The sequence below is a fragment of the Dermacentor silvarum genome, chromosome 1, assembly GCF_013339745.2.
Source record: "Dermacentor silvarum isolate Dsil-2018 chromosome 1, BIME_Dsil_1.4, whole genome shotgun sequence".
NCBI classification, from domain to species: Eukaryota; Metazoa; Arthropoda; class Arachnida; order Ixodida; family Ixodidae; genus Dermacentor; species Dermacentor silvarum.
This window is the reverse complement of record NC_051154.1, coordinates 189,534,021-189,554,186: the sequence shown is the minus strand read 5'-3', so window position 1 is coordinate 189,554,186 and position 20,166 is coordinate 189,534,021. Positions and strand designations below refer to the sequence as shown.

At 45.2% G+C, this 20,166-nt stretch overlaps 1 protein-coding gene across 1 annotated transcript in view; it reads right to left on the bottom strand.

Moving 5' to 3' along the window:
* LOC119436545 (ATP-binding cassette sub-family F member 1) overlaps positions 1 to 20,166 on the bottom strand; it is a 42,627-nt gene that overhangs the window by 8,332 nt on the left and 14,129 nt on the right. Inside the window, exons 8-15 of the mRNA XM_037703419.2 lie at positions 19,809 to 19,892; positions 19,086 to 19,210; positions 12,271 to 12,383; positions 9,244 to 9,418; positions 8,783 to 8,857; positions 3,280 to 3,350; positions 3,138 to 3,170; positions 1,396 to 1,467 (exon numbers count right to left, since the gene is read on the bottom strand). Of these exons, the coding sequence (XP_037559347.1) occupies positions 1,396 to 1,467; positions 3,138 to 3,170; positions 3,280 to 3,350; positions 8,783 to 8,857; positions 9,244 to 9,418; positions 12,271 to 12,383; positions 19,086 to 19,210; positions 19,809 to 19,892 (748 nt within the window). The remainder of the gene's footprint in view (positions 1 to 1,395; positions 1,468 to 3,137; positions 3,171 to 3,279; positions 3,351 to 8,782; positions 8,858 to 9,243; positions 9,419 to 12,270; positions 12,384 to 19,085; positions 19,211 to 19,808; positions 19,893 to 20,166) is intronic.

Genomic DNA, 20,166 nt, shown 5'->3' with positions numbered 1-20,166 from the left:
TAGCCAAGATTATGTAATAAAAGCAGTTCATGTTAGAACTAAAACATTTCACACTTTGGACAATGAACATTATCGACCCAGATCCAATTTTCAAGCACATGCCCACAAAAAAAACAACAACAAACAAACTAAAGAGCTGGCACAGCTCAATGGTTGACAAATTTAGATGTGAAAAAAGGTCTTAATTTTTGCTGGTCATAGCTATTGGAAGGTGAAATTAAGTACAGTAGCCGACGGATTTTTCGGACTCCAAAAATTCGGACTTGTTGGATATTCCGGACTTCATATATGTACTGTCAGGATTCCCATAGAGCTAATGCATTTTCGCGACCAATTTTTCGGACGAATCTAGGTGCCAATGTTCGATTTTCCGGACTAAATCGCTCGCTCCGAGCCACACTACCCAATCTTGGGCGCCGCCATGTTGGATTTTCCGCTGGCTTGACCGGGCTTGGCTTCCAGTGCCCCCCTGTATAGCCTTCAAGATTAGTAGACACACGCAATCCTCTCGTCTCCGAGGCCATGCCCGCTCTTCCTTGGCCGACAAAACGTTCCAAAAAGCGGCACTTGCTTTTTTTTTGGTCAGCTCGTCCTAAGCACTTAAACAAAATCTTTTTTTTTTTTTTAAGTTTCGGCACCGTACGCTGTGTGCGGGTGAAAGCTTGCGAGGGTTAATCTCATGCACGCGAGAGAGGAAGGCGGCCGGAGGCGCGCAGACTTCATTCACTAGCGGGGCACGGGGAGAAGGCGACGGAGACGGCAGGGAGTTGTGTTCAGCTCTTGCGGCTGCTGCCGACGGAGCTGCCGCGCAGGCACCGTATCTTGAAAGCGATCAGCCGAAGTGTGCGCCTGCGGGGAACTCATCTTCAAAGTGATCAGCGATGGGTACAAAAAGCGTGCCAGTAGCTTCGTATGCGCTGCTTTTTTATTTCTTTTTTTTCGACGTTCGCGTTGAAGTGAGAGAATAGACAGCGCGAAGGTCAATTTGCCTGCGGTCATTGAGCGAGATGTGTTCATGTAACCTGTGCGCGTGTGACACCGTGCTTATTTAGTTAGTAAGCGCATATTTACAACTTTATACGGCCGATAAAACTAACATCCTTACTTCGTATTGCTGTTTATTAATTTGCTATCACAATCAATGCTCCGCTGTTTGGGCGAAACTGCGACAGTTTTCTTAGGCCACTCTAAGCCTCAATTTTTTTTCTCTTGAGGGCGGGGGGGCGGGCGCGAGTTTTTCGGAATGTTCAGTTTTTCGGACTATTTTTCAGTCCCCGTGAAGTCCGGAAAATCGGTCGGCTACTGTATTTACTGTACAGTTTCACACCACACACAATTCAAAGCAAGCAAGCAAGCGCAATAAAGAAGTGCAAAACAAAAGTCAAATGTAATCACCTGAAGGTACTCAACGGGGCTTTCATCAGAACTCAGCTGCTCCCCAGAATGCTGATCAAAACGACCTATTCTCTAAAAGCATTGAACAAGAAACAGTGACGAAAGCAGGAGGAAAAAAAAGGCACATTAATTTGCATCATTCTGAATCATGTAACACTTCTGCAACGCTTATAAATAAGTGCCAGATGCTTAACTGCCACACTGTGGGTCACACCCACCCAGCAGAATCAATTGCACTATGTCACGCAGCATACAATGAGTATAGTTCATGCACAACATGGCCTACGTGCTTGCATGTGCACTCCAAATCTCATAAGTCAATCTACATTTTGGCCAAACCCAACCTGCACAATTAAAGCCTTTTATGTATGATTTGGTTGCAGCATCACCTTGCAGGAGGCAATGTTAATGGACTATTTCACTGGTGGGTGCCAGTCTTGGAGACTACACCATGTGTCACTTCTCCATCATCCGGACAGTGGTGGCTCACTTAACAAATTTTTTTGCAATGCAGATGTGGCAGACAACAAAAATGAGCCATGTTTCTTCGGGAATCTAAGGTAAACTTTGAATTGGAGCGTGAGCTGTAGTGGTCCAGTCTCCACAAACAATTGAGCTGAGGAACTTGCTAGTGCATGTAACTATGCATGAGCATTCATATTAAGAAAACCCAATGCTTGTATTGTAGACAACTCTCATCTTGACCCATTTTTGTTTCAAAAGATATTAAAGAAAGCCTTCGTATTTGGTTCCTTATTCAGCAAAGAGAAAGTGCAGTGATAATCTACATGGCACAGCCATTCATTAGGCACTTCTGACTGCAATAAGGCCTAGATGTTGGACTTCACAAACTCTATATTCTAGTCATTCCCCTTCCTTTTCCTTTGATCCAATTTGCAGCCCCAATTTCCAGCGAAGTATGTCTTTCCATATGTGTTGCACAAGACAAACATGAATCAACTCTAAGGCAACGAATAAGTGGTAAAGCTCACTTTAGTAAATGGGTAGGCTGCTGAAAGGTATACATAACTTCAAATAGAAGAGAGACACATTTAAAGGGGCCCTAAAATGCTTTGCAATGTGAATGCCAGTGTTAAGCAAGGGTTTTTTTTTTTTCTTTTTTTTTTCTATGTTACATTATGCTGTGCCTCAACCAAGGCATGATGAATGAACAAATACACTAACAAACACAACTCGCCCATTTTCTAGCTCATAACTGCTGTTCGCATCAAATTTTTGCAGAAGACCTACGAAGTGCTGTCTCTTCAGACCCACGAGATTCACTAAATTTTTAAAATGTTTCCATGGGGCCCTTGTACACAAATCTTGTATACATTTGGAAGTACTATTTACATCTAACCTGTTATGCTTTTAATTATAGATGCCTTCTCTTATAATTACTATAGAAATAGGCTTAAATATGCTATTATCTCATCATCAATTATAATCAGTTGAGGCACAGCTGAGCACACAAGACACTGAATCAGCACACAAGCCCATGATTATGTTTTACCTTAGTTCAGACCAACAACACAAGGCCTTTCAGCATACCTTTAAGCTATGTGTCTTTTTGCTTTCACCAGCTAACAGAATAGCCTCCTGTCATACAGCCCATATGTGCTTTCCTCCCCTACTGTTACATGTAAAAATTGTTTGCCCAATCGTGTTTTCGGGCACTTTAACTTAAACTGCTATGCACACAAAGTGACAGTTAATGATAACAGGTTAGATTGCATCCTTACCAGCCTGTGGTTTCTTCGAGCTTCACCTTCAAGCTGAAAAAAAAAAAGTAATTGAGAACAATTTGTATTGGAAAGCAAAATAATGCACACATGTAAGTTGAACTTGCACAAGTCAACACTTGTACTGGATTTGGCTGCTCACCGGAGTTAGGTCTCCACAAAGAAGCTTGAGAAATGTACTTTTCCCAACACCATTTGGCCCAACAACAGCCACTGAAAAAGGTAATTCACACACAAGTCAATGGTTGACCGATAATAAAAGGGAAATACTAGCAACATTTGTTTTTAGCAGAAAGCCTATCACGTCAGAAACAGCCAATAACTGTTGTTCCTGTTGCTGTAGCATAGCTCAAATGACAAGGCTAAGTACCCGCACCAAGTAAAAGTGTGCCAGGTGTTGCCTGGCAACATGAAAATCCTACACTATGGTTCCTGCTATGTCTAGTTTTAGCACTGTTAGAGTTCAGCTTTGTTACAACAACCTTTCAGAGTCATCTCCAATGACCTGCCATTCACAAAGAAACAACAATTCATTCTCTCTACATTCCAAAAGTGCATCTGTTGAACCTGCCAAGCCAGATCCCAGAAGCACGGTAAAAGAAGTATTTGTGCGGACAAGCAAGATATGAATCTCTGATGCCCTGAGTAAAGCTAAACAAATGTGCATGTAAAAGCTATACCCATTTGAGAAATTTCATGTGCAACATGCATACACAACGGTGATGATGATGACGTGTTGTGTTTAGTGGCGCAAGGGCCAGATATGGCCAAAGAGCGCCATGCAAGTGGTGATGTGTGACAATGATATGTCAATACAATGGGCAGATGGATTGCAGTACGTAGATGTTACTTGGCTGTAAAAGGGCCTAAAAATCAGTTGCTGTAAAAGTGCGTAAAATAGATGGGTATTAAAATAATGAACATGACAGTGAGGTGTGCTGTGACTCTAAATTTTTTGTTAGAGAACAATCATAGAATAAAATTTATCAGTACGGAACTAGCACTACCGCCTCACGAGGCCCTTAAACGCAAAGGTACGGAGGCGTGTGCTCTACAAAAACTACTATCGCAGGAGCACCCTCCAGTGAGAGAGTGCGCTACCGACATTCCTGGGATAATAACATGTAGCAATACATCATTTAGGGAGTTCAGAACTGCTTTCACATTAAAAAATGGTTCTGAGCCCAGAAACAATGTCGGATGCGGTGGGATGTGGTAATGAAAGGCTTGCGCAAAGTGCTTTTTCCATTCGGTTTCCGCTTTCTTAAACTCCACAAGCACGTGGAGGATGGTAAGCATTTCACCACATCTTCCACATAGTAGAGGTTTGTTGCCTTCACGGCGCGAGTCCACAGGGCGCGGTGGCTCCCTGAGAAGCAGCCACAAGACTAGTAGAACTAACCCTGGGAGTGTTAGCCAGCCGCAGGAGTCACGTGATCTTGTTGGGTGAAGGCAACTCGTCAATAAACCCACATATGCTACCTGAAGTCATCAGTGTTGCCAGATTTGAGACCCTCGTTCAGGGACTCCGGAACCGGGGGGGGGGGGCAGTGGGGGCATGCCCCCACACTCAAAGCTGTTCCGTACCCCCCCCTCCCTTCTACCACCCATGAGGCTAGCGGCTCCTTCGACTAGTTAAAGGGTGCTCCCTTCCTTGAAGAAACGAAACAAAATTTTGAAGCCGAGGGTCTGACGAAATCTCGTCTGGTCGAGAGGTATCATGGCGAAAACAGGAAAGACACCGACCAAGTTGAAAATTTTTTTTACTGCGAAGCTGTTTGGCTAGGCTTCCGTGCGTGTGCAAAAATGTGAGCCAATCCAGGTGATAGTGCAGAAAGGGTCCAAGCGCAATGGCACACACCCCTGCGGACTTCGGGTAGTGGGCTCCGGGGCCTGTACAATTACATGTTACAACTAGCCAAAAAAAAAACACCCGCTGGTTGACTATGTGCTTCCTGTACATTGTCACTCCTCCTTCATGTGTTGCAGTGAAGAACATCCCATCAATGGGTGCAACTCGCTAGTGTTTTGCATGGTCATCACTGCTGCAACTTGTGCCACTTTGTGCAACCTTTAGAGCTTTTTGGACATGCCCATGGTAATTTGAGCCCTTGAGGGAAGAGGCATGCATTCGTGATAGTAATTACAGTCGAACCCGGGTATATCGAACTCGCCAAAAAACGTTTATTAGTTCGATATATGGCATAATTCGATATAGGCTCGCTATAGGATTTTATGACGCAAAGGCACATACCAATAAGAAAAGTACTTTATTAATATGGTGGCTTACTTGCGTGCCCTACTTTGGAACAAAATAGTCCTGGATTTTCTTCTGTTTCAACGACATCGCTGCCTGCGACAGCACGCACGCCTCCACGTTGTCCAACGAGTCGGAGCAGCTGAGGCCGCAACCTTCTATATTCACGCAATAGCGCCGGGCCAACGCAAGTGCACTAATCACTTCGGAGGATGTAGACACGGGCCATCGTCAAATTCCTTATTGCTGTCGCTTTGGCTCGTGGTCGGCACGACGTCTGCAACGTAGTCCTCATCTTGTAGCTGGCCCATGACAGCGGAGTTTCGCGGCGAACGGCAAATTCTGCCTCTTTGCACAAGCCATGACGACAGTGCGCCAAGAAAGTTCAGAGCGCCAACAGGCAACACCACCAGCACGGACCACGCTGAATGAGGGCTCGAGGAAAAGAGGCAGCAGCAGGCACACAAGCATAAAGAAAGAAAAAATGGCGCTCACTTGTACCGCCTCCGCGCCTCGGAGAAAGCACAACAGCCTCTGATTGGCTGTAAGCGCTGCGAGCAGGCCAGGATCATTTTTTGCTGGGGGGTGTTCGCCCGTGCACAGCCGGGTCTAAATCACTTTTTCTAGGGTGGCGCCGGCAGTTTTTCCCGACACCGCGAGGGAAAGCCAACTTGCTGGGGCACTTTTGAGGCACATGGAGTTTGATACAGTAAAAGCTCGATGATACGATCACGGCTAATATGAATTTCCGGATGATACAAATTTTTCTGTGGTCCCGGCCGAGCCCCATTACTTTGCAACGTGCTAGAGAACGGTTGTTACGAATCGATTTTCAGCCTGCGTCGGTTGATACGAATAAACGCCGCCCCACCGACTGCCGCGAAAGAGAACAGCGCGCAGTCACGCGCTTTCTCTCCTTCTCTTTTGGTGCGGAGGCGCGGCGCCGGACAGCGCGGAATCCGCGACTGGGCGCGAAGAGTTTGAAGCGGTGGCGCTTCAAGAAATAAATGCTTTTTACGTACATGTGCCTGAGTGAGTTCACCTCTGACTCTTTAATTTAGCTACAGTCGAATCTCGTTAATTCGAACACGCTTATTTCGAACATACCGCGTACCGACAATGCTCTTAGCAGCGCGCCAAATAACGCGGCGGCGCCTCCGACCGGCATTGCTCCGACACCGCCATAGAGCAAAAGCTCAGGAGAGACCCCTCAATGCCGCGCGCGAAGGAACGGGGAAAAAAAAAAAGAACCCGCGGCGGAAATTTCCCCCTCTCTCAAATTGCAAGGTCAACGTTTCTGCATCGCGCCGGAACAAGCGTGTACGTGCCGACTAGAGTGTTCTAGACAACCGTATTCTAGAACACACTAGTGCCGACGTCTCAGTCACGCGGATAAAATGGCAGTGAACCCTTCTCCTCTATTTTCTAGTCACATGTTGACCTTGCACGCAGCAGCGCAGAGGGAAGCAGCGGCGGAGGCACAGTCGGGCCAACGAAACTGCCACGCCCGCAAACACTCGCTTCCCGATAACGGCAGAAAACGAAACTTCAGGGGGCGGCTAAAATAAGCTGGCGCCAGCACGGCGGCGGGCGCGCACGGAGAGGTGCGCAGGTGAGAGAGCTACGAGGGAGTTGAGAGGGAGGGCGAGGGGAGCCACCGAAGCGGCGGAGTTGACGCGGCCAAATCCGCTTCCCTGCCGCCCTCTTCCCTCACCTTCAACGGTCTCCGCACACACCCGTGTGCCGGCGCCGCCCGCTCGCTCCCTGAAGCTTCGTTTTCTGTCGTTATCGGGAAGCGACCGTTAGCCGGCGTGGGCAGTTTCGTGGCCCGCGCTTGCTATGCGCGCCGCGATATTTCACGACTCGCACCGTTCGTGCATCGTGCTATGGTGCACGAATACTTCAAAAATACGTCCTTTTAATTCGAACAAATTTTCGGGCCCCTTCGAGTTCGAATTATCGAGATTTGACAGTAGTTTTAATTGTGTTTCGATGATACGAATTTCGGCTAATACGAATATTTTTCTTGACCCCGTGAGATTCGTATCATCGAGCTTTTACTGTATATCGGTTGTCGTTGCTATTTTCGTTCGATGTAACAGTAACTTTTGCGATATATTCTCAATGTAAATTTACCGTGTTTAGAAATTGTTCGATATACGGGATAATTTGATATAAATGGGTTCGGTATAGTCGGGCTCGACTGTATATGACACTCCAGGCTCATTTCTACCGTCATCGTTGTCGCCGTGATGTTCTGTATAAAGTTTAAGTGCGATAACACTGTGGATGTGCGCCGTATGCTGTGGGTGCGAGGGTGAGCCAAGGGTGGTGGCTTGATCTTACGCACACAAGGGAGGAGGGCGGGGAGGTCAATCCAGTGCCCTCCATAAGTGTCTCTTCTTTCACTAACTCATCAAAGCCACCTATACATGAGGGTGGCTTTTTGTACCTCTGACTGAGTTACCCCGATGGCTGGTACTCATGTGCATACCAGCCAACCTGTGAACTTTTCAAATTCGTAAAATTTCCGTGAACATCACAAAGCAAAGTGGGGGTCGGAGGGGAGGAATACATTAATTTTAAAGCCTGCCCTCGGCACACACCTTTTGTAAAATGCATATGCATTTAATAATGATAATTTACCTTTGTGCACAGCATATAAAGCAGCAGCCAACTTGGAACACTTGATAATGACAAGCAACATATCCTTTTTCGATCACAGTGATATTTTCAGTGACTCTGCTGCTGTCGATTTCACATGTCTGAACCTTCTCAAGACAAGTACCCTTCTGGTTAAAGGGGTGGCACAGGTGGCACCACAATTTTTTTTTTGTATGCATTGTTTGCAATCCTGCGCTGCCTCAGACATTTTTAAAAATCTCAAACACTTTTGCAAACATTTTTCATTAAATATTAAGCAACATTCGTAAAATTGTAGAACTGAGCCCAAACCCATAAAATTTAAGAAAAATTCAGAAGAGTTGGCAGGTATGTATGTGTCATGCAGCAGGTGTCTAAGCATGACCGACAAAATTTGTGATTGCTCAATAACCTGCGACCACATTTAGGTGCATTTTTCACTGACATCCAGCTCAATTTTTGCCCCAATGATTCCTTTAACGTGTCCACATAGAAAGCTCTAGTGTTATAAAAGCAAAATCTCAAAATAATGTTGAGAAAGGTACTCCTTTTGATCGGTGCCTCCGCCTAATGGTTTGATTACGGCAGTACGTGCCGTTTACAGCTGCTGTAACATAGCAGAGAGCTCTAACCAGACAGCAGCAAGTCCTCTTAATATTCATTGCCCATTTCAGCTCTCTACATTATTTGAGCTGGCATGTGTGCACATGCACACGCATCCCAGTCATTTGCTTGCAAAACCTACCTCTGGAAGACATGTCAATACCAAAATCTAGGTTCTTGAAGAGTAATGGCTGTCCTTTGTATCCAAATGTGACATCTGAAATAAAGCATAAGCATTATGAATAACAGTAATGAAAAGTAAATAAAGTGAAAAAGTATAATCTACCCCAGGGAAACTCTCAAATGCAGACAGTGACAAAGCAAATAGTCTGAACTTGATGAAAACAGCCAAAAAGTAACAAGTGCACACACTATCTAAACGAAGTTGAAAACCGACTAGTTGATTCTTAGTCCACGTCGTTGAAATGCTAAATGAGTGCATCTGAAAACGCTCTGAATAGACGTAATGCTTTCTTGTGCCAATTCCTGCTTAGCATGCGGATATATCATTGCACGTCAATGAATAATACCTTATTCTCTCATTGGCATTTACTGCTGACTGAATGCAACTGACAGACTTTAGTGTGTTACTTAAGAACTTACTATAAAGGCCAAGGATAGGTGGGTTCAGTGGCGGCGGGTTTGGAAACTTAAACTTAACAATGTAGTCCTTGGGCCTCTGGATCAACTCTGGAGGGCCATTGTCTTCCTCGGTACCCTGCAGCTTCTGCTTGTTCTTCTGCTGCTTCCGTGTCAGAGCTTGCACTGTGGTTTTAGTCTGAAACAGAAAGTATGCCCAAGATAAAAAAAATCCGGTGTGACGGTGTTGTGTGTGGCACATACAGGCAGCACTCGTTAGAACAAGAGACTAATAATCCAGCAAGAAAAGTGTGCTGCATCCGAAGTCTGTTCTATCCATTATTAGGGCCACTGTACGTTGTGAAACAGTGATTTTTGATTATTGTAACCTAGAGGCAATTGCAAGAACAATTTAAAAATCAAAAGTAAAAGAAGTAAACAAATGAACAGGCTCTACGAGGCAATCGTACAAACACACTAGCAGCATGCTGCATTGCTGTCTTCTATTTTCCAAACATTGGCTGTCGACAAATGGCCATTTCCCTGCACGATGGAAAGATTTTCTTGCCAGTAGAATAAAATGTGTTCAAGTTATATTACAGCCATTGCGGCCAGCTCCCCACTGTGCCAGCCAGCCCCAGCGTGTTGCCGCCGCCGATGGCAAATATCTGCTACAATTTGTTTTTCACACAAAATAATTAACTATAGAATAAATTAATGCCTTAATTTTATCTTTCGTGAGAACCGATTACCGCTGTCAGACTTCTAATATGAATGAGAGCTGCGATGCAAGGCAAATTAGACTTAGAGACGACTCAGCCACATCACACGCTTCGCAGTCTGGACGCCACAAATAGCAGGCCTTTTTTGTGCGAATTGACGCGATTAAAGGTAAAAAGTTCTCAAAGCTCTGCATTTTGCAATTGTCGGCAGCTGTTTTTCAAGGGCCATCCACTGCGGCTTTGAAGCAAAGCGGTACCCTCAGCACCAATCTGGCAATGGTGGACGGTCGCAAGCAACTTACATGGTCATCCCCCAAAGCTGCCGTTCGGTGGAGCATCACGTGGCACGTCAAGGCAGCAGGATTGCTGCTAGTGCATTCGTTCCTTAAAGGGCCCCTCACCAGGTCTGGCCATATTTAGCTGACAAGCGCAATGCATACAATGCGTGCTAACGATCCTGTCTGCTAAGTATTACATCCCTACGTGCCGCGGAAAGAGTTTAATTTTCAAACCAAATGCCATTTGCCCTTCTTCTCGCAGGCGCCGAGTGCTCCCAGATGGAGAGCTGATGCCAATCACGGAAGTGCGCCTACGTACACGGCAGTGCAGTGACGTCACTCATAGTAACACGTGACTTCAAAAATTATTCAAGACAACATCAGTTATTCGTTTAATCTGTTGCTTCAACAGACAAAGTTTACAGAAATCATAAAATATACAAACTGAATGTCTGAGTGTTTTTGTTTTACTTCGTATTGTAGCAAGAGAGATGTGCTTCCATTTCGTCTGCTTGTTCCCACGTTGTGCAGTCACGCATGCTGACAACGAAACTACTTATGTCATTTTCTACCGTGTTCCAGCACGTGATCATGCTATGTGATCCACTTGTGTCTGCCTCAGTGTTCGTGTAGCACTGACTTATACCACTAGTCAGGTGTCCTCGTGCCCAATGCGCAAAATCGTGCGCTGCGCGATACGAGACAAATGCAACAGCTCGCACCTGAGACCGTCAGCAGAAGTGCGCTGCACGGTAAAAAAGTGCAAAAAAGAAAAAAGAAAAAAAAAAAAGGAAGGCGGGGCCCATGACGTATGTGTCACGCAAACCTCCAGCTCCGGTATGGGAGAACGCAAGGAAGGAATTTCACTTGCAGGGGCTAGATGGGGCACGTGGAGAGATTGTCTATGTCAGGAGGCGATGCTTGCCTCCTGAAATCATGGGTTTGCGGCACTGAAATATTTCTACCTCAGCTATTAATGAACCAATTTGAAAAATTCTCGCGGTAGAATACTCCTTAGAGGGCGTGTAACAACTTCCAGCTTATAACCAAAATGGGCTATTGGCCTGGTGAGGGGGCCCTTTAAGAAAGTATTTTTGCACTTTGCACAGGTGGCCGGAAGAAGTTGCGTGCAGTACAGTGCAGCATGTAGACACTGCTACAGCAAAGTATGTTGTATATGCTTCATCCTGACAAAATTTTGTCCATTGTAGCCGAGTCCATTAAAAGCAGAATTAGATGCAAGGATAATATAGACATATCAAACTAGTGAACAGGACGGTCTGTTAAAAATGCAATAAGTGATCTCGCAGTTCCTCTCCGAGTGATGGTCATAGTGATGCACAATCTGCCACTTAGTGCCAGTTGGACATTGGCACCACTACTTCTGCCTCTCTCATTTGCCGTCACCTTTGCAGCATTCGCTATGTTCCAAGGCTCCTCATGGGGACTAGCACATCATGCGCTAACCTACGTGTGACCAAATTTCTCATAGTAGAATAATGTTTGATGCCATAGAATAATGCACACATTAGCAGGGTCAGAGAGCCAGTGAGGTTTATTCAATCTTATGAATTATACTATACGACAAATTAACAAGCTTTTAATGTACTGGCGTTCTAGTCCATTTCCATTGTCAAAATAATAGCAATTGTAAGGGGAATAACCACATGTGTGACAGTTCCCTTACTCTTCGTCCCAATGTGTCAAAATTATTTGAAGATATGAAAATTCAATATTTAAAAAGTTGTAACAAAAGACACAAAAGAATACCTTATACATACTAGAGAATATAAGGTGAGAATATACAAGTGACGTATGTATATAACAATACCTACGTCACTAGAAGACATGCACGAGAAGAAAATTTACTAAATCATTATCAAAACAAATGAAAAAGCATTGCCTGCCTGCCATAAGCCAAGAGCTCAACACTTCTTTCGATGCAAATTTATCATAGAGTGTGGTACCAACTTCACTGCTCAGAGCAGTGCAGCAAGTACAGCAATAATGAGGAATTGTAGCTTTAAATAAAAGCAACACAGGGCACTTACAGCAGTTTTGCTTGACATGCCAGATGCCTTCATGAGCTTGATCTTTTTCTCCTGCTTCTCATACTCCTTGACCAGTTCTTTTCTTCGTTGAACATACATTTTCTTAAATTGACCTGTATCACAGAAAGGAGCTTTTTAGGAGGAATATATCTACATTCACACCTGTATATGTGTGTAAGTCGCCCAGTAAGGTCACAATACAGCACTTTCAATACATTTCTGTTATTAGCATGGTCCTCTATGGGAACTATGCGAAAAGCCCACATAAAGCATGCTACCATTTTGTACATTTTACAATATCATGGATAAACATGCCTTGAAGCAAATGATATATTGCGACAGTCTGATGTGCCAGGGCGAGTAAGTTTCTAAAAGTCGAGCGAGGTACCGCCCAGACATCGTCGATCGGTCGGTGGTTGGCAGCGATTGCAGTACCTGGCAATGTGGCCCACGTGTCTGCAGCTGTAGCACACAGGTAAATGACAATCAACAAACGGCTGCTCGAAGCGCTTACTTGTGGGAGATAGTGGAACAGAGTAACGTGGCTCAGCCTGCTGAACAGGAGAAACTGTCAACCTTCGAGCAAACCGGCCGGGGCGAGGGTGTTCTCCACTTCGCTGTATAGGCGTAAATATGCCCTGACACATTCGTGGGGCTCCTCTGTGGTTGATGTCCACAACACATACCGATGGTTGCTAAGAAGCACATGGTGCTGCAGGCCAAGTGTTGTGGGGAATAAGCAGCTGGCTGCACACCAGTGCCTTACAATGCAGCAGTTCTTCGCGCACAGTCTGCCGTGTGGTAGACAAAAGGTTGGTAGATGGGCTCACATCGACGCTGGCAATGGTTGTCACATTCGCCAGTCGTCCAAATTTTGGTGCAATGCAACAATATCTTCAAAAAGAACTGCACAAAAAGAACTATTTTACCACAGGCCTCCATGTAGTAGAATATTCTATTCTACCTATGTTTCCATCTTGCGCACTATGCATGATGATCCAACGTCTGGTCACTTGAAATCAGCACGAGCACTTTACCGCATTCAAGAAAGGTTCTACTGGCCTAAAGTGCACGAGACGACCAAACGGTACGTGTCCAGCTGCAACGAGTGTCAACGTCACAAGCGCCCAACAAACCCTCCTCCTGGTTGACTTCATTCAGTGCCACCTCCAAGCACTCCTTTTGAGCAAGTCAGCATTGACCTCCACGGTCCTTTCCCACGGTCGTCTGAAGGGAATCAGATCTTCGCGTGTGCCGATCACTTGACACGCTACTGTGAGACAGCTGCTATACCATCGGCTACTGCAACCGAAGTATGTCTTTTTCAGGTGCGTTTCATCATTCTCCGACATGGAACTCCCAGTCATCATCAGCGATCATAGGCGGCAGTTCACTGCAGACGTGGTCGAAGAGATGCTTCGTCTATGTGCTTCAAGTTTCTGACATTCCACAAACAAATGGCCTTACAGAAAGGACCAACAGAACTCTTACGAACATGCTGACCATGCATGTTGCGTCAGATCATAATAACTGGGACAGCGTGCTACCTTTCATTACTTACGCATTTAATAGCACCTCGCAGCACTAAACTATGGGAGTACAGTCCCTTCTTTCCTTTATATGCTCGCCCACCTTGTTACACACTAGACATTATTTTCTCGTTTTCTAATCGTGATAATCTCTGCATATCCGAGACCGTCCTCTCTTGCTGCAGAGGCATGATGATTTGCTTCTTAGTGCACTCTTGTTTCTTAAGACCACTCGAAAGCATGCTATGATCACTGATGCCAACATGTGATCTATGACCCTGGTGACTTAGTGCGGCTGCAGACACTAACAAGAAAACTTGGGTGATGCGAAAAACTGCTGGTGCACTATTGGACCATATGTTATTACAGACTGCATAAGTGAATTGACCTGCCACATAGCACGCCTCACATCAAATGGCCGACGGTCAGCAGAGACTGAAGTTACGCATGTAGCCCGTTTAAAGCCCTTTATCTCTCAACAGCCTGTTTGACCAGCCCGGCAGGGAAGGAAATGTGCGGAGGGAAATATGACAGTCTGATGTGCGTTTTGGGTTTACGCCTCCACAGGATGTGGGAAATGCAAGACAGGTGGAGAAGAGGAAGACAACGTTTGGCTGGATAGCTGAATCCCGATAGGCACTCAGCTGCTCAAGGCCATTGCGACTAACACTACGTGGCATCTCAATAAATGCCTATCATGGGTGTAACAATACAATACACGCGTATGCTTCAGCAATGATTATCATGGAACACTATCAATTACTATGGCTACCAACCTGCGCACTTTAAAATGATTAAAAATTGTGCGGACACAACACCAAAAAAAAGGGTGGGGGGGGGGGGAATAACAAGTACAGTAAAACTCCGGTGCTACGATCACGGCTGGTATGAATTTTGCCGTGATATGAATTCGTAACATTCCCTGACCGAAATGCATTGCTCACAATACGAAAAACATTGGCGGCGGCAGCGGCCGAGCCAGCAGAGCGACCAGCACAGACAAGCCAGATCCATAGTCGCCAAGCAACCGGCTACGTCACGGGGCTGCGCAATCTCTCATTGGTTCCCCCGTCGAGCGGACCGGACCGTACACAGCCTAGGTGATGCTTTGATCAGCGAGAAAGAAGACGAGGACCGCTGCAGCAGCAACAACGGCCAAAATGTTCCCTGCACTCGACGTGCTGAGGCTTTCAGTGGCGTGCGAAAACATTCATGAGATCACATGCGCGCACTTCTACGCCTTCCAGAAGGCAATCGTTGACGATTTGTGCAAGAAGAAAACGCACACAGATAGTAGAACCCTGTTGACATTTTTCAAGGGACTGAGAAAAAAGAAAGTCACAGTTTCACCCGAAAGGTGAAGCAACAATTGTGATAGCAAATTAGTAGACAGCTGTACGAAGTAAGGATAGTAGCTTTATCGGTCGTATAAACTTGTAAACATTCGCTTACTAACTAAATTAACAAGCTTGGTGTCAGGCGCACACAGGTAAACACATCTCGCTTGATGACCGTGGAAACTCGCTGTCATAACTCTAGAGTAAAGAAGCACGGCAGCCGCAACGAGCGAATTGACCTTTGCGCCGTCTCTTGCTTCAAAGGGAACTAAATGTCAAAAGCACAGCACATACTAAGCTAACTGGCACTAGGCACACTTTGTCAAAAATGCAGATCGTTTTGGAGATGAGGCCCACGCGGGCCGCGCACTTTGCGCACGTTGCAGATCACCTTCAAGATACAGCGTCTGCGTTTCCGCGCCGTATCGGCAACGTGCCGGTCACTTGTTGCAACATACAAGCTGGCTGCACCACTAAATTTACGTGACCGCCACATTCAAAAGCAATGCAAGATACAGGAAAATTACAGACTGGCGACATATCAAGGGGAACTTAATACAGTGGAATCTCGATGATACGAATCTCATGGGGTCATGGAAAAAATTCGTATTAGCCGAAATTCGTATCATCGAAACACAATTAAAACTAGTTAAAGAGTCGAGAGGTGAACTCACTCAGGCACACGTACGTAAAAAGCATTTACAGTATAGATCACTTATAACGTAACCGTTTAGAGTGCCGAACTGGCTAAAACACGGCCTTTTCCGACTCCCGTTTACCCTCCCATAAAACTCCATGTATACGCATACCGCTTACAGTGCATTCACATGAGACGAAATTGCGGCTTCCGCGGGAAAATCTCGCCGACAAGGACGGTAGCGAGCACGAGGTGCGCCCACCGATGGGAGAGGATATCAACGAGGGCGATGCGGAGGAGGAGCGTGAGACATGGAGCACGAGTCCAAGGGCGATAAAGTCGTCACCGCACGCCGTATGTGCGAGTGAAAGTGTGCGGGGGACGCGTGCCTTCACGGACAGCAAACGCACAGCGGAGAGCAAACACGACTTCCGTTACGCGAAAGGCCGTGGGGGTATGGGAGGAAGGGAGGGGGGGGCGACGCTGTGCTGCGGCGCCAAATGCGTATCTTGCAACCGAGCGCAAGGGTAACTGGCGACGCAATCTCCCCACGCGAAAGGAGCAAAGCGGGAAGGTAGCGCGGGAGGGAGGGGAGGCTCTTACTCTTCCAACTAATGCGTTCTTGTACTTTAAGCCTGTGCCTGCTTTCGGTGTTGTCGCGCGCACCATATCTTAAAAGTGATCTCCACACAGCTCTGACCTTTGTATGTGCTTACGCCCCTCAGTTTCCGTTGAAGCGATAGACCACACGAACCTTCGCTTGCTGTGGCGGCCACGCGTGGGGAAGCACAGCCGCCGCAGCGAGCAAAGAGACAAAAAGAAAAGCAACAAAAGCGCCACCGCTTCAAACTCTTCGCGCCCAGTCGCAGCTTCCGCGCTGTCCGGCGCCGCGCCCGCGCCTCCGCACCAAAAGAGAAAGGAAAAACCCGGTGACTGCGCGCTGTTCTCTTTCGCGGCCGTCGGTGGGGCGGCATTTATTCGTATCAACCGGCGCGGGTCGAAAGTCGATTCGTAACAACCGTTCTCTAGCACGTTGCAAAGTAATGGGGCTCGGCCGGGACCTCAGAAAAATTCGTATCATCCGGAAATTCGTATTAGCCATGATCGTATCATCGAGATTCCACTGTACATAGAAGTCAATGTATGATTTAGGTCGGGACCGTGAAAACGCGATGCAGCAGCCGGGAAAACGCCGCAGCAAGGAACGTATCAATGGGGTTCCACAATTAGGAATTGTTTCTGCTAAAAATAAATTCACCTTTTCTTCATTTTGTGTATGTTTTGATGATACGAATTTTGGGTGATACCAACATTTCACACGACCCCGCGAGATTCGTATCATCGAGTATTTACTGTATTATTTTTTTTCCCCAGAGCACATTTCTTTTTACAGGGGGGATGGGGGAATACAATCGTACTTTATAAATGATGATTTACCTTTATAAGCAGTACAAAAGCAGCAGGGAAAATGGCACAGTTGAGACTTACAAGCAACAATTTTTTTTATATTGCAGTGACTTTTTTAGTGACTTCCCTGTAGCTGATATTGCCTGCTACGGGAATTTGTCTGAATAAAATTCTTTCACCATCTCAAGACATATAGCCAGAGACTGGTGAGCTGCACTTTTTCATGAACAGAATTTGTAATACTTAGTACAACACTCGTAAAATTATCCCCTTCAGGTGCTGTGGGCACAATCGTGCACACCAAGATAGTGCATCAAAAGCAAAAGTACCGATAAAAATAATGATATTTAAGACGTGTCGCGTAAATCTTGAAACATTTATGATTGTATCTGTGCAGCAAGATTCAATAATGTGTGTCCAGTGTTTTAGTAAAACGAAATGGCTGGTTGTTTGCTCTGCACCATTCTGCACCTGTAGGCTTTTCTTGACTTTAGAGAAGCAAGAAATTTAGTGAGAGTAAATTTTCTATAGACCGAATTTATTGGCACCTGAAGGAGTTATAAAACAAGCTCTAATCCAGGAACGTTATGGAAAATTTGGGAGAGTTGGCAGCTATACAATTACCGATTACATACAGCTATGTTTCAGAAACAAGCTACTGGGAACAATCTTTGAGAAGGCAACAATGTCTTCCCAATCCTGAACTCTTGAACAGTGACAACCCATGATGACACTGAAGAAGAATGCTCTGTTATGATTTTGTCAGTGAGATGGATTGAAAATGTATACCGTACGCTAACCATAGGTTACTATGGCACCCTGGACTCGAATGTGCATGTGCACAACATACGTTTTCATGCTCATGGTATGAGTGTTTACACAAGTGCCCAGATGCCTGTTTGTACAGCTAACAGTCATTCAGATCTAGGAGCCACTGGAAAAGTGGTATGGGTCTGAAGCCCCATATCTCCACTGTTTGTAAGATCAGCCCACATATCATGAGTAGGCATATGCACATTCGATATATATGGCCACTCACTTATCCTAATCAGTGCACAGAATAAGCTGAGCACACTCATGCCAATGGAAAGTGCCAACATGCAATTGTAACACGCATCAACCATTTTGATACTTCAATCAATTAGAAATTGAACAAAATACAGTGGACTGGGCATCACTCATTGTCGCTGTCAGAGGCCTCCTTATCACTATAACAGCCCACAGCATCTCATCTTCAGGGCTGCCTATGGCATCAGAGATACCACATTTCTTAAACACCTTGCAGACCACGTGAGCCTGACAAACTTGCAGAATGGGCACAAAGGTACTGGGCTCTCACATCTGCAGCGACATGTGGATTAGATTATATTACAGAAATTTCATGAGCATGCAAGCCAGAAAAGATGCAAAAAAGAAAGATGGGTGGCAATCCAGCCCTGAAGATCACGCACCAGCTTGCTAAGTTTTTAATTTTGACAGCATCTACTAACATCCACTTGATTATTTATTGGTAAATGTTAGGACTCCATTACATGCTAAAGGAACAAAAGAATCAACCTAGCAAGTTTCATGAACAATTCCTGCGCCAAAATGGTTCAGGGAGGAGAAGAAACCTTGAAATCCACAACTTAACACTGACAAATCAGTGCTGAAGTTTCGACACAAAGTTTTAACAATATCCCCGTGCAATAATGAACCATTTTCTGCCAAATGAACAAAATAGCTTCAAAAGCGTACTTTACCAGTTAAAGCTGATCTAGTGTTGCTCTTAAATGCCTCTTTGATAAACATTGCCTGATAGTAGTTAAGCCTTACGGAGCAAAGACCTTGCACTTACACCTACAACCTAAAAAAGTAAAGACAACAAAAAAAGGGAAGAAGAAAGCAGCCAGATTAATCACTCACTGAAATTTCCTCTGTAGTAGAAAAGCTTTTGGTTGTCTAGATGTATGACATCTGTGCAAACATTGTCTAAAAAGCTCTGGTCGTGGGAAACCACCAGAAGGGTTTTCTTCCAGACTTGAAGATAGCTGCAAGCAAGTTGGAAACCAACCCATTAGCGATAACGTTTTAAACAGAAAAATTTGCCCACACTAGTACCAAGCAACAGCCACAGCTGGTTACATAGTTGTCTACTAACATAACTGCAGCAAGACTAACAACCAACCTTATGCAATACGGTGGCATAGTAAACGTTCTTAAATTTGAGCAAAAATGATGCAGTTCTGCAGTCACAGTCATTTTACCACAAAATGCTGCTTGAAACGATGCTATCCACCAGAACTGCTTCAGGAACCAGAGAATTACTTTTTACAGCTCAAGCATAGAAACCTGGACATAACGAATTTCATGACTTCATGAAGTTTTTCACTGGAAGTACGACTTTCTTATATGAAGGGTCGACTATATATTATCATGTACCCAGCAATCGTAGCTGGATGTGGTACTGCAGCGAAGGCTGGCTTGCACAGGGCAGGAGAGTCCATAAATCACAGTGCAATTTCAACACACAACACATTAAGCCATCCTGGCCACACTAAGACATGCACAGGCTAAACATGCACAGTAAACATGCACAGGCCACATTAAGAGGATGTGGGAATTGAGTCACTAGCAAAAGCTACTTACTTATCAAGCCAAATTACAGCGTTCAGGTCCAAATGATTGGTCGGTTCATCCAACAAGAGTAAAGTAGGCTCAATAAAAAGGGCCCTGGAAGAAAATGTAACCTTTCAGTTAGGCTAGTAACAAAAGTACAATAGGTCCAATAAAAAAAAGTGCCCTGGAAAAAAAAACAATCTTCCCGTTAGGCTAGTCACGGGAATCTACTAAGGCGCATAAAATTGTTTATGAGATGCATATAATGGAAGAAAGCCAGTCATTTACCAAGGTATCTGCTCAAGATAAGATAGCTCTACTAATGTTAAGAAGAATGCAGGAAGTACACAACTGCAGTATAATGGTCACCTTGATGTGGTTGTAAGAA